This window comes from Meles meles, chromosome 3 (assembly GCF_922984935.1).
Source record: "Meles meles chromosome 3, mMelMel3.1 paternal haplotype, whole genome shotgun sequence".
NCBI classification, from domain to species: domain Eukaryota; kingdom Metazoa; phylum Chordata; class Mammalia; order Carnivora; family Mustelidae; genus Meles; species Meles meles.
The window spans coordinates 47,889,395-47,916,345 of NC_060068.1; the positions used below are offsets into that span (position 1 = coordinate 47,889,395).

The 26,951-nt window shown below is 43.4% G+C and overlaps 1 protein-coding gene across 2 annotated transcripts in view; it reads right to left on the reverse strand.

Annotated features, from left to right (window-relative positions):
* Window positions 1-13,150: 13,150 nt before the first annotated feature.
* Window positions 13,151-26,951, reverse strand: part of ALDH7A1 (aldehyde dehydrogenase 7 family member A1) — a 42,727-nt gene continuing 28,926 nt past the window's right edge. Inside the window, exons 13-19 of one of the 2 annotated variants that reach the window (XM_046000624.1) lie at window positions 26,072-26,178; window positions 23,671-23,787; window positions 22,057-22,154; window positions 21,547-21,620; window positions 17,137-17,212; window positions 15,513-15,569; window positions 13,151-13,387 (exon numbers count right to left, since the gene is read on the reverse strand). In XM_046000624.1, the coding sequence (XP_045856580.1) occupies window positions 15,515-15,569; window positions 17,137-17,212; window positions 21,547-21,620; window positions 22,057-22,154; window positions 23,671-23,787; window positions 26,072-26,178 (527 nt within the window). In that variant the 3' untranslated portion in view covers window positions 13,151-13,387; window positions 15,513-15,514. Of the gene's footprint in view, window positions 13,388-15,477; window positions 15,570-17,136; window positions 17,213-21,546; window positions 21,621-22,056; window positions 22,155-23,670; window positions 23,788-26,071; window positions 26,179-26,951 lie in introns of both variants that reach the window. The other variant, XM_046000625.1, reaches the window with a different exon arrangement.

Genomic DNA, 26,951 nt, shown 5'->3' on the forward strand with positions numbered 1-26,951 from the left:
TTTATCTTCCATTAGTTTCCCTCATATATTCACCTTTCCACAGTCTACCACCCCGAAGTCCAAACCCCTTTTACTTCGTCTTGTCATTTCTCAATAATTTATCACCCTTGGGGCACCTGGGTGGCTCAGTGGGTTAAAGCCTCTGCCTTCAGCTCAGGTCATGATCCCGGAGACCTGGGATCGAGCCCTACATCAGGCTCTCTGCTCGGCAGAGAGCCTGCTTTCCCCCCCTCTCTCTGCCTGCCTCTCTGCCTGCCTCTCTGCCTACTTGTAATCTCTGTCTGTTAAATAAATAAATAAATAAATAAAATCTTAAAAAAAAAAAGAATAATTTATCACCCTTTGTTAAGACAGTATGTAAGCCCCCAAGTTCAACCACTTCTTTCAGTTTTTACTTCATATTTATGAAGGCATCCGTGCACATAAAAATTAATAATAAATACAATTTGTATTCCTTTTCTCTTGTCAATCTATCTTTCTTTCAGTTGGATTCACAGGTCCCAATTAATGAACCTAAGAGGGTAGAGTATAATTTTTTTCTTCCCCTACACATACAAAAAGAAGCCAAAACCTCCACAAAGCATCCATTTATTTGCTCATTCAAGAAACATTTACTGATTCCATACTATGTACCATGCATCTCATCAGATACAGGAGAGAGCGAGCTAGACAGGTTCTGAGTAAGATGGACAAGGCCTTGACCTCAGAGAACTTTGATTTACTGCGGGAAACAAACAGTTGAAAATAACGATGCATCGTAACTGCTGGGGGCAAAAAGAGAGACAAGTCCGTTTGACCTTGGAGTGAAGATGCTCATAAAAATTTCTCTGTAACCTTCCTTATTGTTAAGGGATACTCACAAGACAAAAGAAATAACAATGAACCAGCAGTAGATCTTGTAAGTGTAAGAAGAACCCTAAAGCAAATTTCCTGCAATGATTTTGAGTCACAGGGCAGCTGGCACTATGTTGCTTGACGGTAAACAGATCAGCCAGGGAGTCTTCGCTGGAGGGAATGGTTGGACCAGTTAGAAAGCCCCTTTTCTTTCTGTAAGCTACTAAAAATTCAAGCCCTTCAAGTCATTTACGCAACTCTGAGGGAACAATCAGGCTTTTGCCCACTTCACGGAAACCATGTTACAGAGAAGCATTCTGTTGGGGGAAGAGAGGAAATGACATACTGATGAGGTTATTTATAAAGATGCAAGACAATGACGACTCCAGTCACTCAGTCTGAGAGGCACATTCATGGTAAAATCTTAATGGTGGGGCACCTGTCCTCTTGTAGTGTGGAAGTTCTGGAAGCCAGAGTGGAGAGAGCTGCTGGGAAGGCCACACCACCTGTAACCAGTGTGGCTCTGTGTTTTCTATAAGCAAGAATACTACAAAATCCCTCAAGGAGAAATAGAGGCCGTGTGATCGTGAGAAAGTCATAGTAAAACGTGTAGAGGTCAAAAAATACAAATGGGGAATGAGGCTGGGAGGCTCTCGGCTTACCTGAGCTCACAGAAAATACTAGAATGATCTGTCATTTACTTGGCAGCCGAGAATGGCAGAGGGAGGCAGAGTTGGGAAAATGTGTTATGTTGTCCGACTCCTTGCATGGAGCAAACTATGAGACTAAAAATTCAAGTCATTTGATGTAGAATCTACAGCCTACAGATTATAGAAATGTCCTGATACTTTTTCTTTAAAGATTCTTTTCCATCTCAGGAGATTAAAATCATTCGATCAGTCTTTGGGTATCTAGAGTCAGGATTTAAAACACCACAGAAACACCACAATGATTATGCCTAATTTTTTAAGTTAGAACAGGTCATTACTTCAAGGCAAGAAAATAACTTTTCAGTTAATCATCTTATTTCTAAAATAGTTTGCCATATTTTAAAATTAAAGCTATTAATACTCAGGAATATAATATAAAATGAAAGACTGATTCTCCAAGCTGCAGTACAAAATACAACAAGATGCATCCACGGGACGCGGTCCCCTTCATACTATCCCCAGAAAAGGCAATGTGACACTTCGGCTCTGAAAAAGGACAGAGGCAAGGCTTCTCTCACATGCACGGTCTGAGTTTGTGAGCAAACCTCATCCTCCTGGCTCACAGCGGAATGTTCTCAGGTTGACCACACATTCAGATGACACACTGTGAAATACAAAATATCTCCTCATTCCACACAGGAAATTTTCACAGCTAAAAGCCAACCAAGTGCATATGCGTCCACCACCTCAAACCAGGTCAGGAGCAGACGACCAGTTCTATGGCTACTTGGCTCAACGTCAGGAGTTCAAGCCACACTCCTTGGGCTGCCGCGCCCATCGTGGCAGCTCTGGAGATACTAACACAATGCCATTCCCCAGCCTAAGGTGTTTCTGGCTATACACCTGAGACATGCTCATGTTCTTCTCTATCTTCTCAGACAGGTAACTACTCTGAAGACCAGGTCCTGAACCTGAAAGAGAGGGCCCCAGCCCGTCCAGACCATGCCCTCTCTCCTAGATCCTATCTGCTGCAGGAATGACCTTTCAATCAAGGTGACCCCGTCTTAACTAAATCCAGGCCCCTGGGTCCACCCAGGCCTAGATGAATTCCACACAGAATGTACAGAGTTCTACCATGTCTATCAATATCATCTATTAGACGTTGTACACACAATTTGCCTACTTGATGGTGCATTTGTATTTCATGATAGTGTTGGGAAAAGCAGCCTGAAAGGAAAATTGTGCCCATTTTACAGAAGATAGTGAGTCCTAGAAGAGATGTGGAATCAACTCTAGCCCTTCTGAAAGCCCCATTGTGACGGATTATGAATCCACTGAGCCCCAGAGCAGAAAATGGAGCAAAGAGGCCACACTAGTGGAAGCTCATGTCCTGGTTCCTGGGTTCCCTTCTATTTCCTACTCCTCTTTTACCAGCACCACCTTCTCCCAGGGTTTGCTCTTTCTCTTCAGCCTGGTGTTCCCACAGGGTTTCCCACCCACCTCTGCCAACCCTGGTCCCAGCGTCCGACCTGTCCAGGCTTCTCTGTTCCACCTTCTGCTCTTTCCTAACCAACTTCGAAAGTTCCCTCATCAGCTGCTTTGAGAAGCTCACCCCCTCCATTTCCTACTAAAGGATAAAGGATGGAAAGCCCTCAGTGATGAAGACAGAATCTAAATGTGTTCTTAATTGGCAGATTACCCACATAAAGCAGCAAAATGACATGCGACAGAGAATATTCCAGACAGTAGGCAGAGGGGAGTCTTTTCATAAACACGGAGTTGGAAGGCGTAATTTTCCAATATCCCTTCTGTCCTCTCAACATAACGCCATACCCACGTTTTGACTGGCTATCTGGGTCCCGAGAATAAAGGTCTGGGGGCGCCTGGCCGTCTGAGTCAGTAGAGCGTGCAACCTTTGATCTCAGGGTGGTGAGTTAAAGCATAGTGATTACTTCGAGGAAAAAAAAAAGAATTAAAGGTTTCTCAACCTCTCATTGGTTGTGTCTGCTGTGTGATTAGGTTCTATGTCTGTAATGTGAGTGGAGAGGACATGTGCAGTTTCTGGGTCACACGCTTCAACAGAAGGGCGCCTTCCTTACCCTAACGAGCTGAGATGTGGGGTGGCAATGACCCACCTTTCACTACGTGGAACAACAAAGAAGCCTAAGGCCTGGACCCTGTGGGTCACTGACCCACCCTGGACTATTTACACCTGAACTCTTAAATCAGAGAAAACTATTCTGTTTAGCCTTTCCTCTCTGTAGTCTCTGCTCAAGTAGCTAAAATAACATTCTTAATAATGCCAGGGTCCTGCCTTAAGTCTAGGTAAGCTTCTCACTCTTGGTGGAAAAGCTGTGCTTAGCCAAGGGCTTTTTGAAGCATGCTTAATTCATCAGAGCTGAAAGAATAAAGCCACTGAGGCCCTGGGTGGGAAGAAAACGTGTGAAGCTGGGTAAGATCACGGTTGTGGCCAACCGCGGTGAATTAGAGTGCACCACCTATGCTTCCAAAAAATTTTAATTTGAGTTTTATAAAAGCTAAATTCCAAACAGGGGTGCCTGGGTGGCTCAGCAGTTAAGCCGCTGCCTTTGGCTCAGGTCATGATCTCAGGGTCCTGGGATCCAGCCCCGCGTCGGGCTCTCTGCTCAGCGGGGAGCCTGCTTCCTTCCCCTCTCTCTGCCTGCCTCTCTGCCTACTTGTGATCTCTGTCAAATAAATTAAAAAAAAAAAAATCTTTAAATTCCAAACAAAACAGGCACTGGGCCAATTCTGGCCCACAAGGCACTATTTTCCAGCCTATTCACTTCACACGCAAGAGTTAGGGCCAGAGAGATCAGGGGATTCCTCAGAGCCTTCACCCCACTAGAAACAGAGCTGTCCCTAGACATGGACCTTCCACTTCCAGAGCTTACTTCCCTATTCGTCCAGCTGAAGCCCCAGGCATCTCTGCTCCCTGGCAGGCAGGCAGGGTGGGGGGCACCTAAATACCATTTGGAATTAGACTCGAAACTGCCCATTTAAGAAGAGGTCAGGTCCTCTTTGTCTCTCTTCCTCAACAGTGCAATCCTAAAGCCATTCGATGGGTAAGAAGGATGTCCTTATGTGGGAGGTAGCTGTGGACAGGTGTCTCAGGCTGAGCTGGGTGAGGGCAAGTCCAGTGCCCTGAGAACCAGGATGAGGTGAGCAGGATGTCCTTGGGGGAAGAGGGGATTGGTGAAATCAACCAGAACAAGGATCGAGGGTCCTAGGAAGCAGGTTTCTAACTATCAGAGACAAAAGCAGCAAATCCTGGAAGGGCAAAAACTGAACAAGCACTGATGTTGGACTGGATTTGTGAAGTTCTGATGTGACCCCATGGTTGTCCAGATGTAGAAATGTTGTACGTCCGTGTATGTCCCATCTCTGTCCACTGTGAGGACCTGACAGCACTGAAATCTTCATGCTGATACGTCTTGGCTTCTAAATAGGATTCTTGACTAAATGGCTTGAAAAAATGGCTGATTCCAGGGCTGGGGCAGGTAAGTATAAGAACCACCCAGAACATCTTGCTTCAAAAAGGCAGGCAGGGGGGCACCTGGGTGGCTCAGTGGATTAAGCCGCTGGGATCAAGTCCCACATTGGGCTCTCTGCTCAGCGGGGAGCCTGCCTCCCCCACCCTCTCTGCTTGCCTCTCTGCCTACTTGTGATCTCTCTCTGTCAAATAAATAAATAAAATCTTGAAAAAAAAAAAAAAGCAGGCAGGGACTGAAGAAGAATGAGAACACATCAAGAGGACACAGAAGCCAGTGTCACGGGTATCCTGCTGGCCAAATCAGATATCAAAATTTATTCTGAGCATGTAACTTATTGGCTAAAAGAGGAAAACATAAAAACATACAAATGTAAGTAAATAAACATAAAGTCTGAGGGAAAAACAGGCTGTGTACGTAGTTTCAAAGTACCTCCTCACAAAAGACATTCATGTACAAAGGATAAAACAAATGTCTTACAATGGAGAATGCCAGCAGGCAACACCCTGAGAGCTACATGAACATCCTCTGTAATGAATAAATGGCAACCACACCCCACCTATTAAGATGTAGGGAGGTCACTACTGGGTATTTACCCCAAGATACAAATGTAGTGATCCGAAAGGGCACGTGCACCCAAATGTTTACAGCAGCAATGTCCACAATAGCTAAACTATGGAAAGAACCTAGATGTCCATCAACAGATGAATGGATAAAGAAGATATGGTATATATATACTAATGGAATACTATGCAGCCATCAAAAGAAATGAAATCTTGCCATTCCCAACGGCGTGGATGAACTAGAAGGTATTATTTTGAGCAAAATAAGTCAATCAGAGAAACTAATTGACTATCAACTATTATATGATCTCCCTGATATCAGGAATTTGAGAGGCAGGGCAGCGGGTAGTGGGGGTTAGGGAAGGAAAAAAATGAAATAAGATGGGATTGGGAGGGAGACAACCGTAAGAGACTCTTAATCCCACAAAACAGAGAGTTGCTGGGGCGAGGTGGGTATGGAGAGGGTGGCTGGGTTATGGACATTGGGGAAGGTATGTTATATGGTGAGTGCTGTGAAATGTGTAAGCCTGACAATTCACAGACCTGTAACCCTGGGGCAAATAATACATTACATGTTAATAAAAGTAATTTAAAAAGAAAGATGCAGTGAGGCAAACATAGTATCACTTCTGTGATTGTGCTGCTCTACCACAGTTTTTTTGTATGATTTTATTTATTTGTGCGTAAGAGAGAGAGTGCATGAGCAGGGGGAGAGGCAGAGGGAGAAGCAGACGCCCTGCTGAGCAAGGAGCCCAATGTGGGGCTTAATTCCAGGACCCTGAGATCATGATCTGAGCCAAAGCAAATGCTTAACCCACTGAGCCACCTAGGTGCCCCTTACAACACAAACCTTAAACCCGAATATTCTCATAAGCAAACATTAAGTTCAGGGGCATTCTACCAGGTAAGTTGTAACTTCTTTTTTTTTTTTTTTTTTTTTTTTTTTTAAAGATTTTTATTTATTTGACAGAGAGAGAGAGATCACAAGTAGGCAGAGAGGCAGGCAGAGAGAGGAGGAAGCATGCTCCCCGCGGAGCAGAGAGCCCGATGCGGGGCTCGATCCCAGGACCCTGAGATCATGACCTGAGCCGAAGGCAGCGGCTTAATCCACTGAGCCACCCAGGCGCCCCTAAGTTGTAACTTCTAAAGTGTCATGGTTGAGGCGGCTGGGTGGCTCAGTCAGTCAAGTGCCTATCTTCAGCTCCAGTCATAATCTCAGGGTCCCACAATTGAGCCCCATGTGGGGCTCTCTGCTCAATGGGAATCTGCTTCTCCTTCTGTGCTCTTCCTCTCAAATAAATAAAATCTTTAGGGGCATCTGAGTGGCTCAGTGGGTTAAGCCTCTGCCTTCAGCTCAGGTCATGATCCCAGGGTCCTGGGATTGAGCCCCGTATCGGGCTCTCTGCTCAGTGGGGAGCCTGCTTCCTCTCTCTCTCTACCTGTCTCTCGGCCTACTTGTGATCTCTGGCTGTCAAATAAATTAAAAATAAATAAATAAATAAATAAAATCTTAAAAAAAAAAAGTCATGGTTATAACGGCCAAAAAAAAAAAAAAAAAAAAAACCCAAGGAAAAGTAGATAGAATAACACAGTTCCTTTGGGTACAAAGGAGATTACTGATACAACGGGCTAAAGCTGAATAGTATCTGAGAACAAGATGTAATATATCAGTAGTTCCCTGATTTTGATGGTATGTAACAGTTACATAGGAAAATGTCATTTGTAAGAAATGTACATTCAAGGATTTGGGGCAATGGGAGGGGTCAACTACATAGTCTCAAATAGTGAAGGGGAAAAAAGTTCTTTGTATTGTACGCCAATTTTGAAGTTTGTGATAATGTCAAAATAAAAAATAAAGAAAATCATAGAAGAAAAAAATGAAGGGACAGCGATTAAAAAGAGGTAGGTAAGGAAGGAGAGCATTAATTTTAGATGACTCGTTACTAGAGCACTAACTCTGGAGCCAGACTGCTTGGGTTCAAATTTCACCCCCACCATTTATCAACTGGTAGAGTTGGGGAAAAGTTACTCAACCCCCCTGTTCCTCCATTTCCATGTTAATAAAATGTGGATTATCAGAGTACCTATTTCATGACTTGTTATGAGAATTAAACCGGTTTCTATTTGTTAAGTGCTTTGAAAAGTGCCTGGAACATAGTAAGTATCATAAAAGTTCATAAAAGTGTAAGTAAAAGAAATAAAATGTCCCCTGGAGTAGTTCAAACTGGAGTAACTTTACACGTAGGCTCCACGAGGGACAGCGGGGGAGTGGATGGAAAATGAAATTTAATAATGTTTCTTAACTTAAAACAAAAGATACTCTTGTGCAATTACAGCCCAAATACTATTTTTTCACTGACATTCTGGTGCTTAGATTTTACCCCAAGTCAATCACCCACGGAAGCTCAGGTGATCTGCGTCGTTAGCCGACCAGAGGTAGGAAATGCGGGTTACCAATGGTGCTGGAATGTAAAGCATCTCATACAAGCAGGGCATGGTGCTTAGCACATCTGTCTTCAGAATACAAAACCTTTTCCATGGTGACCTCCTGGATCGACAGTCAACACAACTTCCTTCCCTGCCAAACTTGGGCATTTGCTCTGAGCAGCAGCACCACCTACAGCTCAACACCGTAAAGACAACTCCATAGTATGAATCCTGGTCAAACCTCCCCAACTCTAGAGTTAAGGGGCTAAAGACCTTCACCAGCCAAGAGCAAATGTAAAGTACTGACAGGATCTGTGTTTCCATTTTTTAAAATAAAGACTTAATTTATCTGACACAGAGAGAGAGCGAGCGCGCGCACACGCACAAGCAGGGGAAGGACAGAGAGAGGGAGCAGCAGACTCCCCACTGAGCAGGAAGCCCCATGTGGGGCTCGATCCCAGGACCCTGGAATCACAACCCGAGCTGAAGGCAGACGCTTAACGGACTGAGCCACCCAGGTGCCCCCGTGTTTACATTTTCAAACCTAATCCACCTTAGAAAGTCAATTCTATGTAATAACTTACACATAAGCAAAGGGAAATCTCACCTACAACTGGAATCTTAAAATATATAGGAATAAACTTAAAAAAGACAGATGAAATGCACTGCAAAATTTTGTGAGGAGTCATAAATATTTGAACAAACATATACATAAGAAGATTGCCTGGGTGGCTCAGTGGGTTAAAGCCTCTGCCTTCGGCTCAGGTCATGATCTCAGGGTCCTGGGATCAAGCCCTGCATCGGGCTCTCTGCTCAGCAGGGAACCTGCTTCCTCCTCTCTCTCTCTCTCTGCCTGCCTCTTTCCCAATTGTGATTTCTGTCAAATAAATAAATAAAATCATAAAAAAAAGACAAGATCAATAAAATCTGAGTACTATGAAGTTGCTCTCTATTTTATTGATAAATTTAGTTCCAACGAAAAGCCCCCCAGAACATCCTTTTTCAAAAACATGAAATATCCTTCTACATTTCTTTTAGGAAAATATGGAAAACACTCTAATAACAGCAGTCAATATCTATGGAGCCCTCACCATGTGCCAGGCAGTGTTACTTCTGTAATTTTTTTTCCTTAAAAATTATGGCAGGTATTATTACCGCCCTGTTGAGTAGAACATATTATTTTAGCAGACCATCACTCACATTTCATTCCAGGATAATATCATTATTTCCAAATCCTGGGAATTACACGTCCTTGATTTCAGCATTCAATTAACACAGTGATTATGCTCTTCCTCAAAACGATGAGCAGGTCACATACCTGACAGGCAAAGGATCCACGCCAGCCCAACCGCCTGCTGCTTCAAGATTTTAATTTTTTTTTAAAGATTTTTTTTATTTGACAGACAGAGATCACAAGTAGGCAGAGAGGCAGGCAGAGAGAGAGGGGGAAGCTGGCACCCTGTTGAGCCAAGAGCCCGATGTGGGGCTCGATCCCAGGACCCTGAGATCATGACTTAACAGTTGAAGTTCATTCATTTTGGCAGAATGACAAGATAGTTCATTATTATCTGCTTCCCAGCTATGTCTGGGGAATAAGGAACTGAGGAAGATGACAAACCCAGGAAGCACCAACACAATGCCATTTGCACCCGGAGAACGAAGGACAAGAAATAGGCACGGTGTTGCCAGAATCCTGTGTCACCACAGCAGAGGGGACACGACAAGGTCTGTAGTCACAGAAATAGGATTAAAACCACTGAGAATAACTACCAAAGGCTGGCAGAGAGTGGGGAAATGGATACTCTGACCTCTAAGCTTTGATTTTCTACCACTGGCCAAACAGTCAAAAACCAGAACACAAAGAAAGCCCAGGTGAAGGAGTCCAGAGGTCAGCCCTGAAAGACACACTGCCAGGACAATGTTGGAAAATGAATCTGCAGGAGCAAAGTGAGTGTGACCACCGTCCTTTCTAATTTTTGCTAAAGGCAAAATTGTTTTCTGCAGCTTATAACAAAGCAGCCAAACTGGCAGACCCCAGATTATAGTTAAGAAAATTAAGTTCAAATAGGTTAGCTGCTTGCTGAAGGTCACACAGGTCATCTGTATGGGACTCTACAAATAAAACAAAAAAACCTTTAATAACAGGAATTTAAAGGCCTGGCCACAGCCAGAATTGGGCACCTGGATGGCTCAGTTGATTAAGCAACCGACTCTTGATTTCAACTCAGATCATGCGTAGATCTCAGCGTAGAGATCAAGCCTGACCTTGGTCTCTGCACTCGGTGGGCTCAGGGGCCTGCTTGAGATTCTCTCCCTTTGCCCCTCTCTCTCCTCCTCTAAAAGTAGATAAAGGCCATAAGAATTAAACGTATCCTGTTATAAAAGGCAACAGTGAGGAAAGGGAAATTCGTTCATCAAATCTGGGGGGAGTATTAAATATCTGAAGGGGAAATCAATTTTGATCAAGTCATAACATACACCCTAAGGCCAATGGGTTAAACGCCAATAGGCCAATCCCACAAAAACATTTATGGGCCTTTTCCAACGGAAAAAAAAAAAGTCTCTGTATTTTTAATCCAAGACACTAGACTGAACCTTCCATTCAACATGGGGAATGCCCTAATGCCCTTCCCAAGACTCTGCAAAAACTACCTCCAAGGGACGCCTGGCTGGCTCAGTGGGTTAAGCTTCTGCCTTTGGCCCAGGTCATGATCCCAGGTCCTGGGATTAAGCCTGGCACTGGGGGGTGGGTGTCGGTCCCTGCTCAGCAGGGAGTCTGCTTCTCCTTCTCCTTGCCCCTCCCCCCACTCATGCTCTTGCTCAAATAAATAAAAATCTTAAAAAAAAAAAAAAATTCTCTTGGGGAACCTGGGTGACTTAGTGGATAAAGCCTATGCCTTTGGCTCAGGTCATGGTCTCAGGGTCCTGGGAACAAGCCCCGCATTGGGAATCTGTGCTTAGCAGATTGCTCCCCCCACCCCCTGCCTGCATCTCTGCCTACTTGTGATCTGTCAAATAAATAAATAAAATCTTAAAAAAAAAAATTCTCCTCTCTAAAAACAAAAACAAAACAAAACAAAAAACCATCTCCAAAACTACCAGTTGGGAAGTTTCCACAGGATGTGCTCCAGCAAGACTAGAGTATAAAGCAATCAGACAAAATACATGGGAGCCAGGAAGATGGAGAGTCTCTAATGCAGAAGAGCAGCAAAGGAAGGGGAAATCTGCAGATGTCACTTGTATGCTAGCCAAGAGCAGCCCATGTCACTGAAGAGGAGAACAAAGAGCACTGGGACAGGGGATCCCAGGAAGAATAAAAACAGCTTCCTGAGTAACTGGAAAATATTAACAGGCATGTGACAGAATCCAGGCATTTTGAAATAACTAGTAATGGTCTATTTTTATGAAATATCCAGAATAGGCAAACCCAGAGACAAAAGCAGACTGGTTGACAAAAGGGACTGGACAATAGGGTGAAAGAAAAGGGGAGAGTACTGGTCAATGGGTAATGGGGTTTCCTCTGGGGACGATGAAAATGTTCTGGAACCAGTCAGTGGTGACTGCTGCACCAATGAATGAATGTACCAAATGCCACTGAGCTGCACACTTCAAAAATGGTTATGCCGTAGTTTAACACAATTAGAAAAACAAAACAAAACAGATGCAGAGCACGTTAAGCAGTAAGGGCAATTACAAACTCCAGGAAAAAGACAACAAGAAAGCAGGCATGATCTGTTGCCTTTTGCACAGTTGTAATTAAGTCATGACTATAGACTATGACTACAGACTTCACATACACATGTATGTATGAAGAGATGAGAGGAATGCAGGGAAAGCAGCTTTATGTCTGGGGAAATGCTAATAAAAAAGTTAATCCTCACCTACTGCACTGAGAACTCTGCATTTAATATCTGAACTGATTTACTGAAAAATCACAGTAGGGGCTTATTACTTAGGAATAAGCAACAGCAAAAAAGGTGAGGATGGTCGTTCCAGTAAAGCATGGGGGGAGAAGAAGAGGGAAGAAGAGGGAATATTCTAGGCTCATTGTATTTTTAACTGTGTACAAGTATTTAAAATACACTTAACAACAACAAAAAAAAAACAAAAAAAACAAAAAAGAGGAAAAATTTATAACCTAACTTTGTAAACTTAAAGTAGGAAAAGATCAAGAGATTTGGGGCATCTAGCTGACTCCGTCAGTAGAGCATGTCTCTTGTTCTTGGAGTTATGAAGTTTGAGCCCCACCTTGGGTACACAGACTACTTAAAATTATTTTTAAAAATTCAACAGATTTGATTGCATGAGAACTCCAAAACTTCAGTACATCAGAACGTATCAACACTTTCTGGGACTCAAATGCTGTGGCACCTAATGTCTTCATACATCCCCTTAAAAACCTTGAAGGCCAACAAACACCTAGAAGAAAACCAAACATGAGTAATTAAGTGCAAGACAAGAGAAGTGTGAAAAGGGTAGAAATTGCCAACAGTTACCCATGCAAATGTCTACAGCAAATAGGCAGATAAATAAAATTACAGCAAAGCCAACAGGAGAAAAGATCTGAAGTGCTAGGGAAGGGGAGAAGAGCAATCACATGGATTCCTCAGTCCCTTCAGCATTACCAGGGACAAAGAATGCCATTAAGAATATTATGTAGTTGCACAGCATGGAAGAGAGAAGTGAAAAAAGTAACAGTACCCCTATTTCCTTTGAGAAAACTGCCTCATCTCTATTGTGTGAGGTCTTCATCATGAGTGCTTGCCTCCCAAAATGGAGGCCAGGACAATCAAGTATTCCAATGCCTGCCTATGGAACTCCAAGAGTCAGGATCCTAGGGTCAGCCATTGGGATGCTCTCTCCAGAGACTGGAGAAGTACAGGAAGATGCCAAGACACTTAGGGTTCACTGTAGCAGTGAAGCTGGCATGCTGACCGCAGCTCCCAACGGGGGGCTGGGAAATGGCAGTATGGCTACAGTACCAGATGCAAGCAGTCAGGAGGGGCTCGACGGAAACAGTGATCACAAGAAGCAGTACAGGACCCCTAGTGTCTTAAAATACACGACCTTAACATCACCCACAAATGTGCATTTCAACTTCCTTGGTTAAAAAGACTAACAAGCGATGTTCATTTTTTGATTCACTAAAAAAGAAGAGAGGGACAACTGTAGCACAAAATTTTTTAATTAAGCATTATGACAAAAATAGGTCCTCATAATTGTTAGAAACACGTAGAAAAATTATGAATTAGTCTCAAAAAAAAAAAAAGGGCAATCAGAATCAATTTTACTCGATTTCTGTATTTAAGACTAGATCTGCCAGTCACCCCAGCATGCTCGATAACTGGCCACTGTATCATGGCATTACCAGATACACAGAAGGATGGAGAGCCTCCTTAAAAACCTAAAAGAAAGAAATTACAAATGTAAAAAACTTTAAGTTAAAATAAACACAGTGATATAGCTTATGTCTTAGAACATTTGTTTAAAAATAAGATGCTAGCAAAACCCAGGATATAAGAAAATATTTCAATCCAAAATTACTTTGCACGATTTCACAAATAATGGCCTATCAGTATGTGATTCCTAAAGTGTTTTAAATGGTGCTTTACTTTCTCTAGATAGGAATATAGTGCCTAAGATAGGGCTAAAATACTTAAACAATGAGACCTTAAAAAAAAAAGGGCAAAACAAAGCCATAGCAAGATTTTTAAAGTTAATGTGCAAATTCCATGATTTTCTTAAGTAACCACTTATTTTAAAAGGAAAAATATCTCAATATGGCATAATCCAGTCTATGATAAACTTTAAAAAACGGAGAAAACTTGGTCTTCAGCAGGACCATTTCATGAGATGTTTCAAGGTGACCTAGGTCAATAGAGAGTATACAAGTGTGTGTGTGTGCTCTAGGCATGGCGATGGAGGAAAAAGGTCTGGAAATGAATGATTCCAAGCACCTCATTCTCCAACATCATTTTTTTTTTTTTTGGTGGGTTTTAATTTTTATCAAAGTTATATATTTTCTTGACTTGAAGAATCAAACAGTTCTCTAAGACATGTTCTGAGAAACAGCCATCCCTCCTATCTCCACACCTGACCTCCCACTTACCCTTCTGAGACAATGTTTCTTTCAGAATTTACCTCCCTACCTCCGTCAACCTTTGTTACTATTTCTTACTTCCAGGACATATTATGAATACCTTTCCCACCCTGATAAATTTTCAACTGCTTCATTTTTTTCATTTGCTTACTTCTTTGTCATAACTCAACCCAGTCTTGACCAGTTGTCCAAATCTCTCCACACATCCGATTATCTACAAATACAGTCTTCTTGGAAGGCTTCTGCCCAGGTCTAACCCAGCCAGGCAGTATAGATGGCCAGGAAGACAGGAGACCTTCAAGAGCCAATGTGGGCTCAACAGGCAACCTTGGGCTGAAATGAACCACTCCAAAGGGCTCAGTTTCCCAAGAGAAGGAAGCAGATTCTCCTTTCAAGTTCTACATGTGAACTTTCTTTCCTCCTTTCACAAAAACCACATGCTGCCACATACATAGTGGTCATTCTCCCAGAACAAATCCAAGGGCAACCGCACAAATAAAATAATTATAAAGAAAATGCCCTAAGATTGTATAAGAAACCCAGAAGACACTCTCCATAAACACAGGCAGTGCAAAACCCATGTCCACCGTACTGTATCTTTTTTGTGGTGACACAAAGCCAGTACGAGCAAGAGAAGTCATAATGGTGATGAACACCCTTAGTCATTTCAAACACAGCAAGTCATACCACATCGATGCTGTTCTATGCTCATTTACAGGCAAGGAACACAAACACACTCCCTGCAAACACGTGCTAGAGGCTAATGTCAGTCAATACTAAAGCAATCTCTACTCACACTCAGATGTTCCTGCATCTACCGAGACTTCCATTTTTTTCCTTTTTCTATTCTGTTTTTCCAATTTCCTCCTATTGCATCTACTCCTTTTTAAAAAAAGCTGTAATAAAAAATTCTCAAACTCATGAACTACTAGTAAAAAATTCATCCTACCTTTTACTAAATATGGCTATATCATGACAATTTAGTTTTATTTTTTAAAAAATTAAGTCTCGGGTGCCTGGGTGGCTCAGTGGGTTAAACCGCTGCCTTCGGCTCAGGTCATGATCTCAGGGTCCTGGGATCGAGTCCCGCATCGGGCTCTCTGCTCAGCAGCGAGCCTGCTTCTCTCTCTCTCTCTCTGCCTGCCTCTCTGCCTACTTGTGATCTCTCTCTGCCAAATAAATAAATAAAAATCTTTAAAAAAAAAAAAAAAAAAAAAAAAATTAAGTCTCTTGTGCTTGCTTCGGCAGCACATATACTAAAAAATTAAGTCTCTTGATTTAAGTGGGAACTCAGGGTTAAGAGACTAGCCACCGTCATAATCAAAATGATGCATTTATTCAGGACAAATCTTAACTTTCTTCATCTTCTTCAGAAGAAAGAGGTCCAAGAATACCTGTATGATCTGAAGTAATATCAATTTACTGTCACCTTTACTGAAACTTGATTCCTTGAGCCAGAGGAAGGTCCTTACTGTAGTTGATGGTACTAGAAGGGAAAAAAAAAAAATTCAATGAAGGGCAGTATATACATAATATAGAATATTTAATGTCATTAAGAAAACCTAGCGCATCTGTGATATAACAAGGTGAAATGTCCCAAGATACAAGTTAATAAAGAAAAAAAGTTAAGATACAAAACAAGGTTAGTACAGATCCAGTTTCATGAGAGAGAAAAGACAAAGGAGAGAAGAGAATCCGGAAAAACACCTTTCAAATACATTATTCATAGTCTTTGGGGCACAATATGGGGATCCACTCTAAATCTCAGGTGCACAAGAAAAGTAAAAGGTACATAACTGACTTTGAAGAACAGGTACCAGGGAACAAACAAAACCCACAACAAAGAATGGGAACCAGGGGGCGCCTGGGTGGCTCAGTGGGTTAAAGCCTGCCTTCGGCTCAGGTCATGATCCCAGGGTCCTGGGATCGAGCCCCGCATCGGGCTCTCTGCTCTGCCGGGAGCCTGTTTCCTCCTCTCTCTCTCTCTGCGATCTCTGTCAAATAAATAAATAAAATCTTAAAAAAAAAAAAAAAAAAAAGAATGGGAACCAGGAGAGGGTGCACGTGTCTGAGACTTAAAGCACAGTCGAAAGCTCCTCAGAATTTCCAGACAGACATCAAGTCACTGAGGCTCTAAGGGACTAAGGTTGAGAATCCACCTGAGGTTACAGGGCTAGTGAGAAGCAATAAATGAGACCAAGATGAGCATCCTGGGATCCTCAACCTTTGCTCTGTGATATCACATGGGCCTGACCCACATATTGTTTTAATACACTTGGTAAAATCATTTCTATCTAAGGGGGAGAAAAAACAGCATACAAGCAGGGCGCTTGTGGCTCAGTTGGTCAAGTGTCCGACTCTTGATTTCGGCTCAGGTCGGGATCTCGGGGTCATGAGATCCAGCCCCACATTGGGCTCTGTGCTCAGCTGGAGTCTGCTGGAGACTCTCTCTCTCCTTCTCTCTCTGCTCCTCCCCCAGCTCGTGTACCCTCTGCCCCCCAAGTAAGTATTTTTTTTAAAAACATACAAAAAAATAAAAAATAGCATACAAGTAGAAGAACCAACTCCTAGTAAAATCCTCCCTGAAGGAGGCTCTGGCACCAGCCACCAGTGTGTGCTGGGTAAACAAGCTAAGGTACCGTCAAGAGCCATGCTCACTATTCTGGCCTGCAAGGGCCCTACACACTTCCCCTCTGCTGCTGCCCCTACCACCTGCAGGGGTGGTGGTCATACCCAAGGAGAAAACCGCAAGTACAGCTTCTCCCACTTTCTCCTACTGGCTGACCCCCCAATGTCCTGCTCCTCTGGTGTCTCCAGACAGAAACCACAACTGAGATGGTTTCACGGTCGAGCCCTGGGCACTAGCTGAGGGGGGACAACAAAGGGAGAAAAGTAACAGTACAGGACAGATGCCCTGGGAGGGGACAGCTGCGCTTCATTACAAAACCAAACTGAAGTGAAGCAGTACGAAGAAAGAGCATACGGGAGAAAAGCAGAAAAGCCTGTATCAATGGCGTAAAGCTCAAGTCCACCCTCCCAAAGCCTTTTTTTACCAAGTGGATCTTCTCATGTACTGTTTCCAGGCATCGCTACCGGACTCCCGGCCACCTCCAGTGTGCTTTTCTCCTCCTAGAGAGATACACAAGAAGCTCAGTTTTTCTGGGTGCAGCACCAGCTTGGTAGCATGGAGAGAAATACACCAAAATGAGACTAGAGCTACCAGACCAATGAGTTCACATTTAGCTCAGAGTATACGCCTCCTCTAGAAAAAAAGACAAGAGGGGCACCTGGGTGGCTCAGTGGGTTAAGCCCCTGCCTTCAACTCAGGTTGTGATCCCAGGGTCCTGGGATTGAGCCCTGAGCAGGGAGCCTGCTTCCCCTCTCTCTCTCTCTGCCTGCCTCTCTGCCTACTTGTGATCTCTCTCTCTCTGTCAAATACATAAATAAAATCTTAAAAAATAAAAAATAAAAAAAGACAAGAGACCAAATAAACAGCAAAAAAGAACTAAGGTGGCGGGGGGGATGACACACAAAAGGCATATAGAGGCAACAAATCTGCCAGAAGCAAAAGAAAACCAACCTTACCACTGGATCAGATATTAAGATGGAAAATTTCTGGACAGTGGAAATATAATTTCACACTAAAGCTCAGCTATATGTAATTTTCAATAACAACTATACATGTCTTTGACAATATTCTGAAATGTTACATTAATGTCCTTATAACATAAGAAGGTAATGATCCCATAAAATAAGAGAAGGGTATTATGTACAAGTGTGCTATCAAAGCACAAGAAGTAAGTCTTGGTAGTGTTTTTAGTAACAGCAGAGGAGAAAACACTTAGCAGAAGAGCTACAAGAAAGATCTGAGCGGGTGCCCAGCTGGCTCAGTCGGTGGAGTGTTTGATTCCTGATCTCAGGATTATGAGTTCAAGACCCGTGCTGGGGATAAAGATTACTGGGTGGCTCAGTGGTTTAAGCTGCTGCCTTCGACTCAGGTCATGATCTCAGGGTCCTAGGATCGAGTCCCACATCGGGCTCTCTGCTCGGCGGGGGGCCTGCTTCCCTCTCACTCTCTCTGCCTGCCTCTCTGCCTGTGATCTCTCTCTGTCAAATAAATAAATAAAATCTTTAAAAAAGAATAAAATAAAATTCTATGGGCACCTGGATAGACCTGCCAGTTAAGCATCTAACTCTTGATTTTTGGCTCAGATCATGATCTCAAGGTGTTGAGATCAAGCCCTGTGTTGGGCTCTGTGCTCAGCGGGGAGTCTCCTTGAGTCTCTCTCTCTCCCTCTCCCTCTGCCCTTCACCCAGTACACATATACTCTCTAAAATAAATAGATATTTTTATAAAAATTAAAATATGTGAAAATCTGTGGAAATCGCCCATATTAAAAAAAAAGATGGAAAATAGAAGGGAAAAGATAACAAAATTAGATGATTCTTAAAGAGATAAGATATTATTAAAATAATAGTTCTAGTCATTAGAAAAAGAGAATAGGCGCGCCTGGGTAGCTCAGTGGGTTAAAGCCTCTGCCTTCGGCCCAGGTCATGATCCCAGGTCCTGGGATCGAGCCCCGCATCGGGCTCTCTGCTCAGCAGGGAGCCTGCTTCCTCCTCCTCTCTCTCTCTCTCTCTCTGCCTACTTGTGATCTCTCTCTGTCAAATAAATCAATAAAATCTTTAAAAAAAAAAAGAAAAAGAAAAAGAGAATAACTGCGGCACCTGGCTGGCTCAGTCCACAGAGCACGTGACTCCTGATCTCAGGACTTTAAGTTTAAGCCGCATACTGGGTACAAAGAGTACTTTAAAAAAAGGTGGGGGAGGGTACCTCACTGGCTCAGTCAGTTAAGCATCTGACTCTTGGTTTTGGCTCAGGTCATGATCTCCAGATTGTGAGACTAAGTCCCGAGTCAGGCTCAGCATGGAGTAGAGATTCTCCCTCTCCCTCTCCCTAACTCCCTCCACACACACTAAGTAAATAAAACCTTAAAAAGAGAGAGAGAAAGGGAAAATTATAAGCCCCAATACTCTAAAGCTAATCAGTGGCCCAATGTCTAAGAAAATTTTTTACAAAGATCTCAAACCTAGGAAACCTCGTATTTTTTGAAATAGGGAAAAAAAGAGATCGGAAAACGAAGTGGACTGGGCTCTTCAATCACGACACCAGAAGACGCCATAATGCAAATGAATTAGTAACTTCAAAAGTCTGAGGAAAAACTGCTGCAAACTGTGCAGGACAGGCACAGAAGGTCTGCCGGCAACACTGCAGCATGTAGGAACCCAGCTGCTGAAGAGTGCCCTCCATGGATAGCAAACTGCCCCTCAATAATTAAACTGTCTTACTGGGCCTCAGCTGTTCTGGTACAGTGTGGTTTATGCGAAACCCCTCCTTTCCTTCAGGGAGTCTGGAGTTTCAGTATGTGCCAGGGAAAGGAGGCCTCAGCGACCAGCCTCCAACAAAAGCCTGGGATGCAGAGTCTCTCTCCTGAGTTTTCCTAGTAGATGACATTTCATGTTTGTCATCCCAACCCACTGCTGGAAGAAGGAAGCACATCCTGTGTGACAGTGAGGGGGAGAACACAGAAGTGTGGTTGCTTCCTCTGGTTTCCTCCTGACCTCCCCCACCATAACCTCACACCACACACACAGAAGAGGGAGGCTTAAGAATGTTCATCTATGCTAACAGAAGATCAACAAACAATGTCTAAAACGGAGAAGAGTAAGCAGCTGAAGCACACTACTTTGAAAGACTGAAGGAGGGGCGCCTGGCTGGCTCAGTCAGGGAATCACGAGGCATGGGGCACAGGGCTATGAATTCCAGCCCCATGGTGGATGGAGACTATTTAAAACTAATTAAAAAAAAAAAAAAAAAAACTACAGTAAATTCAAAGGTAAATTTCCTTTTAGTAATTTCCAAGTAGCTGCCTCTGGGAATGAAGCCAGAAGAGAAAAGTGGGAGAACCCCCTTTCCCATTTAAAAATTAACTTGTGGGGCGCCTGGGTGGCTCAGTGTGTTAAGCCTCTGCCTTCGGCTCAGGTCATGATCTCAGGGTCCTGGGATCGAGCCCCACGTTGGGCTCTCTGCTCGACGGGGAGCCTGCTTCCCTCTCTCTCTCTTCTCTCTCTTTGCCTGCCTCTCTGCCTACTTGTGATCTCTGTCTGTCAAATAAATAAATAAAAATAAAATCTTTGAAGAAAATTTAAAAAATAAAAATTAACTTGTGTGGGCTTGTTCTGGTACAGTGTGCTGTACCAAACAGGCACTAAAGCCCTGCAGGGGGAGAGCTGGACATGGGGCACACAGCCTACTCAAGAGCACAGCGCGGGGGTGAGCCTGAAGGAAAGCAGGAACCTCTCCTCAAAATTGATGCAATGAATAGTAAGCGCAGCAAACACTGGTATGAAAACACTAAAATGTGCCGCAAATTATTTACAATGTTGGAGGTATTAACACATGTGTGTTCTACTCTATACATACACAGATGTTTATGTAAGTATAAACAAGGTAATCTGTTTTTACTATACTTCCGCTCATTTTTAGTTGAAATGCTTAAAACACAACTGCTGGTGGGGATGACTTTAGGAAAAAAACAAAACTACTACTTAATTTAAGCATTAAGAACTCAAGGCTTATTAAGAGAAAATACAAGCAGAACCCAGTGGAAGAAAACACATTAGTGCTTTATCTAAAATAAAAACTAATGTTTAACACCATACCCCTTTGCAACTAAAAACCAGAATTTTTTGTGTGACAAAATCTGGCTTATCTCTAAAGCCAGGGGTTCTTAAATGTTCTTTGGGTCACTGACCGTCTTCCCAAAAAAAGAGAGTCACTGCTTCAAGGGATCACATATCCTAGGCTAAGGGCCCTGGCTCCAACGTAATGCAGCGTTTGAGAATCTTAAAGAGTCAGATTCTGGATCATCACTCTGAATACGGCAGTAAGCTCCTCTCAAGCACATTAGACCAGACTCTTACCAGGTTCTATTATTTGGTTTCTTGGTCACACTTTTCTAACAGCTACTACTCCTTTTCCTTTGCTGCCTGAACTGCGTCCCCAAATACCTATGTTGAAAACCTAACTTCCAATACTTAGAATGTGGCTGTATTTGGCAAAAGATCCTTTTAAAGAGGTAATTAAGGTTGAATGAAGTCATAAGCCAAAGAAAGATGTCACAAAGGTGCAGGCCTGTAACAAAAGGACTGGTGTCCTAGGAAAGGAAGAGGCACCAGGCATGTACAGGCAGGCATGGAGAAAAGGCCATGGAAGGACTCTAAGTCATGAAAGAGGGGCCTCAGGAGAAACCAGCACTGCCAACACCTTAATCTTGGACTTGCAGCCTCCACAACTGTGAGAACATCAATTTCTGTTGTTCAAGCCACCCACACCATGGCGTTTGTTATGGTACCCCAACCATCTAACTGCCCCTGACGTAGAAAAGGGATTCTCTACATACCAAATGCACCTCCAATCTCAGCCCCGCTTGTGGGGATGTTGACATTCACAATCCCACAGTCTGATCCTTTCGGTCTGTGTGTAGAAAGGGAAGCAAGGTTGAGAGCAACAGATAGGAATTAAGAAATAAAACAAACTAAAAAAAATCCAAACAAAACCTCTAAGTCTCTTCATGTTCAAAAACGGGATTTTCGGGCTCCTGGGTGGCTCAGTGGGTTAAGCCACTGCCTTGGGCTCAGGTCATGATCTCAGGGTCCTGGGATCGAGTCCCACATCAGGCTCTCTGCTCGGCAGGGAGCCTGCTTCCTCCTCTCTCTCTGCCTGCCTCTCTGCCTGCTTGTGATCTTTCTCTGTCAAATAAATAAATAAAATCTTTAAAAAACAAAAACAAAAACAAAAACGGGATTTTCAACTACAATGGTTTTTCTTTCTTTCTTTCTTTCTTTCTTTTTAAGCCCATTCAGAACACAAACTAGGCTTATGTAAATTCTCAGAACAGAAAAAGTTATACCCAAGCCAGCGGAAGATTCTGCCCAAATCCTTGGTAAAGATGCTACTGGAAAGTCCCTGTTTTACTTCGTTATTCCAGGCGAAGACTTCCTCTTCATTCTAAAAGGACAGTGGAAGCTGTTAGAGGATGCAGCAGAATTGCGTCAGAATTCACGAGAATTCACGAGAGTCCATTTCATGAGCTGTACCAATGTAATTTCCATGCACAGAAGTTAACTAAAGCCTCGGTGTCTTACTAATTCTGTTTCTCGGGTGCCTGGGTGGCTCAGTGGTTTAAGCCGCTGCCTTCGGCTCAGGTCATGATCTCAGGGTCCTGGGATCGAGTCCCACGTCAGGCTCTCTGCTCTGAAGGGAGCCTGCTTCCCTCTCACTCTCTCTGCCTGCCTCTTTACCTACTTGTGATCTCTGTCTGTCAAATAAATAAATAAAATCTTTAAAAAAAAAAAAAAACTAACTAATTCTGTTTCTCTCATGCACAGCTTTGTGGGGGTTTTCCCTGAATTGTACTCTGAGAAACAGAGATGAGGACATGCTTCCATTCAAGCTGCTACATCTAAGACCTATTACTTACTGAGCTCCTCTTATATGCAACCCACTGACCGAAGCACTTGGCACACATTTAAGTATCTAATCCTCATCCAACGATACAGGTTTTGTATTACCCCCAATTTACAGATTAGGCAAGACACACTAAATAATTTACTCAAGAATTCACTCACATACACAAAATACAAAACATGAAATTATCCTCTGTCACAAGGCATGAAACTAGATGACGATTTAAATCAAGATTTTTGAAAAGCAATCCTTTAAGGGGCACCTGGGTGGCTCAGTCAGTTAAGCATCTGTTTAGGCTCAGGTCACGATCCCAGAGTCCTGGGATCAAACCCTGCATCAGGCTCCCTGCTAAGGGGGAAGCCTGCTTCTCCCTCTCCCACTCCCCCTGCTTGTGTTTCCTCTCTCACTGTCTCTCTCTGTGTCAAATAAATAAAATCTTTAAAATAAGTAAGCAAAAATAAAAAGTAATCCTTTAACTGCAGTAAGATACAATTCTTGTTAATATTTTCTTAAACTGTTAATCATGGCATATTCAAACCTTGATTTGATCACTAAGTATTGGCTGGCATGGCTCCGGTCTGTCTCATGGTGGGAAAGGAGACCCTCCAGCTCTTACCATCTGCTAAAACCTCCACAGACTGTCCACAGATACAGGTTACAACTGTACGTCTTAAGACTGCACGCGGCTTCTCGCTTGTCTGCTGATGCTCAGCACTGAGGCTATAGGACTAACTGGTCCCTTCCATGTGGAAGCTAACCACAAGGCCTACACAGCTCAGAGCAGATGACACACTAAGGCAGCCATTCTCCATCAATTCCAATCTGGTCCTCAGCCTGCCTTAGTTGTCCTGCAGCGAGCCTGACAGGCTCTATAGTATAAAATGCTCATGTCTCCATGGTTTAGCCTTCACCTTCAAACTCCTACTAACAGAGTGACTTTCCAGGACCTCCCAAAAGGCTAATAGAGTATAAATCTTGTATACCCTCATTTGCTTTAGATAGATCAGAGGTGTTTCAACATCAAACTCGAGAAATGGGAAACAGAATCCATTTTTACCTTGAATTTAAAGACATAAAGAATCGGAGCAAACGTCTCTGTGTGTGCAATGGACGCGTTGTGCCCCAGACCTGTCACAATTGTTGGTTCTACATAATTGCCAGGGCGATCCATGACCTTCAGTAGAGAAATAAAGTAGAATGAGGTGTTTTGTTTTTTGGTACTTCGGGTCAGAGGACACAACCTTTCCCTATACTTTGGAGAAAAAAAACAAACACCATTTATACAGATGAATCATTTCCCCAAAGTAACTTCCCATCATGAACAAAAATAACCTCTGTCTCCTGCTGACACTAACTTAGGTGGTCAGAAAAAAACAGAAAAGGAAGTGAAGGAGCAAAACCTGTCACAGGTGACACAACCAAGTGACACTGAAAAAAAGCAGTTATAGGTGGCTTTTTAAAAAGTTTATAGGGGTGCCTGGATGGCTCAGTGGGTTAAAGCCTCTGCCTTCAGCTCAGGTCATGATCCCAGGGTCCTGGGATCGAGTCCCGCGTCAGGCTCTCTGCTCAGCAGGGAGCCTGCTTCCTCCTCTCTCTCTCTGCCTGCCTCTCTGCCTCCTTGTGGTCTCTGTCAAATAAATAAATAAAATCTTTTAAAAAATAATAATAATAAAAGGTTTATATAATGTAAAAATAGGACTATACTGTGTTTGAAGACTACATCATATCCCCATCCCCAAATTCCTACGTGGAAGCCTTAACCCCCACCAGTGTGATTAAAACTGGAAACAGAAGGGGCGTCTGGGTGGCTCAGTGGATTGGGCCGCTGCCTTCGGCTCGGGTCATGATCTCAGGGTCCTGGGATCGAGCCCCACATCCGGCTCTCTGCTCCGCAGGGAGCCTGCTTCCTCCTCTCTCTCTGCCTGCCTCTCTGCCTACTTGTGATCTCTCTCTCTGTGTCAAATAAATAAATAAAATCTAAAAAAAAAAAAAAAAAAAAAAAAAAAACTGGAAACAGAAGCTTTTAGTAAGTAATTAAGTTAAAAGAGGTTACACAGGTGGGGCCTAAATCTGGAAGAACTGAAGACCTTACAAAAAGAGGAAGAGATACCAGAGACCTACTTTCTCCACACTCAAGGCAAAGGCTGTATGAGGACACTGAGAAGGTGGGCGTCTGCGTGGTCTATGTGCCAGCAACAGAGGCCTCACCAGAAACCAATCCTGCCAGCACCTTACTTTAGACTCAGAACCAAGAACTGCGAGCAAAGTAAATTTCTATTGTTTAAATGACCCAGTGGGGCGCCTGGGTGGCTCAGTTGGTTAAGTATCTGCCTTAGGCTCAGGTTATGATCTTGGTCCTGGGAGCGTGGGGCTCCCTGCTCAGTGAGGAGTCTGCTTCTCCCTCTCCTGCACCTCTCTCTGCTTGTGCTCTTTTTCTCCCTCTCTGAAAAAAACAAAATCTTAAAAAAAAAAAAACCAAAAAAGGAAAAAAAAAACCTGTAGGTTAGTCAATTCTGTTCAAATACTTGTGGATTGTACCTAATTACTTGTTTTCAAAATCTCTCATTTATAGTATTACACATTTTCTTGCTTGTTGATTTGACTCCTTGACATCATACTTTTTCTTTTTTTGCTACAATTTCTTCCTTTGTTAAGAGAGGCATCAGTTTCCAAACACTAGGATGCATATTTCTAACTGAGCTTTGTACTACACTGTGAAGGCCTCTGCCTTGTTTGCGCTTAGCATGTTCTCACACGTCTGTTGACAGACATTTCAAGGTTCTGTGGGAAATGCAAAGTCCACAGTTCTGTGGGAAATGAGTTCAAAACTCTGCACCACTGCACAGACCATCATGAGGGCTAAGATTTACATAGTATAAAAATGGGAAACTACATCAATGGAGAAATGAAACCTAACAGTCAACCCAATGATTAGGCCAACACAGTGACCGACCAACCAGCCAACCAGTTATGTTCATTATTTTCATTATTCTTTATGCCAAAATTGCCTTTATAACCAATCAGTTAAGCAACAATAATGTTTCTGGTGAAAATGCTAGCAGCAAAGATGCCTATTATGGCATCCTAGTATCCCATTTTGATACCCTGTCTTTTAAAAATAGCCACTAAATACGGATTCTGACTGTTCTAAGTACAAAGTCTTATACTCTCCCAGGAAAAGAAGGTGTCCCTTCCATACAAATTCCCAGGGACTCAATTCAAAAGCAACCATGGCCCTGAGTTTCCTGTGTGTCCTCCAGAAGTGTTCCATGCATTTTACTTTGTCACTCACCAAAACACTGATTTCCCCCTTATAAAAGTATGATGGAGTAGTAGACCCTTCTGGTAGTAGTAGTAGACCCGTCCCACAAAGCAGTAGGAGACCCTTCGCCCATCTGCCCAGAGCCCTGCTTATGCTAAGGAAGCAAAATGTGTCACACTGAGCTCAGTGTCATTACCTTGCCACCATAGACCACGGTGCCACCTTCTTTCTTTGCTTCTTCCACTGCTCCCAGAAACATGCTCACAGCCTGTTTGGTGTGGAGTGGCCCATAGAGAACATTAGCTGCAGAGAAAAAGGAATGCTCTCAATCTCACCCTGAATGGCATCATTTTCTTGTTAGAAGAGCCCTTCCAATGAACAGTCCCATGTCTTCATACAGGCCCCCAGTGAGGAGCAGGAGTCTGCCTCCTCTCCCACTGAAAGGACAGGAAATAGGAATGCTCTGCAGGACACGGGGACGACACCACCACCACTCGTCTCTGTGAGGGGAGTGAAAGTAGCCACAGAAGACACAGACACCAGCAGGTGGGACTGTGTCCTGACAAAGCTGCTCTCTGTGAACAGGGGGAAGGCCAAATCTGTCAACCCCTGGGTTAAAGGAACGGCTATCAATGAATCAGAGCACTGCATTAAAAATGTAAGATCCATTTATTCATGACCATGGAATCATTCTCTAGAAACTTCACAGGCTTGGGAGCTGGTGTGGAATCTAATCGGCAGAGGTGGATGCTGCTGGAATCCAGAGCCTTAAAGGTGACCAGGAGGCAGAAGAAGAAGGGAGATTCAGGTACGCCTAAGGGAGGAGGTGGCACCTTACAGCGCCAGGCATGAGGAAAGGGGGGTAACGAGAATTTCCAATGAAAAGGGTAGCAGGACGGAGCCTGGGACACTGGAGCTCAGTGAGAAGGATGCAGAAGCTGGAGCTCAGGGAGTAGGTCCACGGGGGGGGGAGGGTAAACAGAGGAGGCAGAAGCCACATCATGAAAGAGCATGAGCCGGATCCAGAAGGACTGGGAAGGAATCCAGGTTTTAGCTGAAGAGCAATTAGCAGTCAC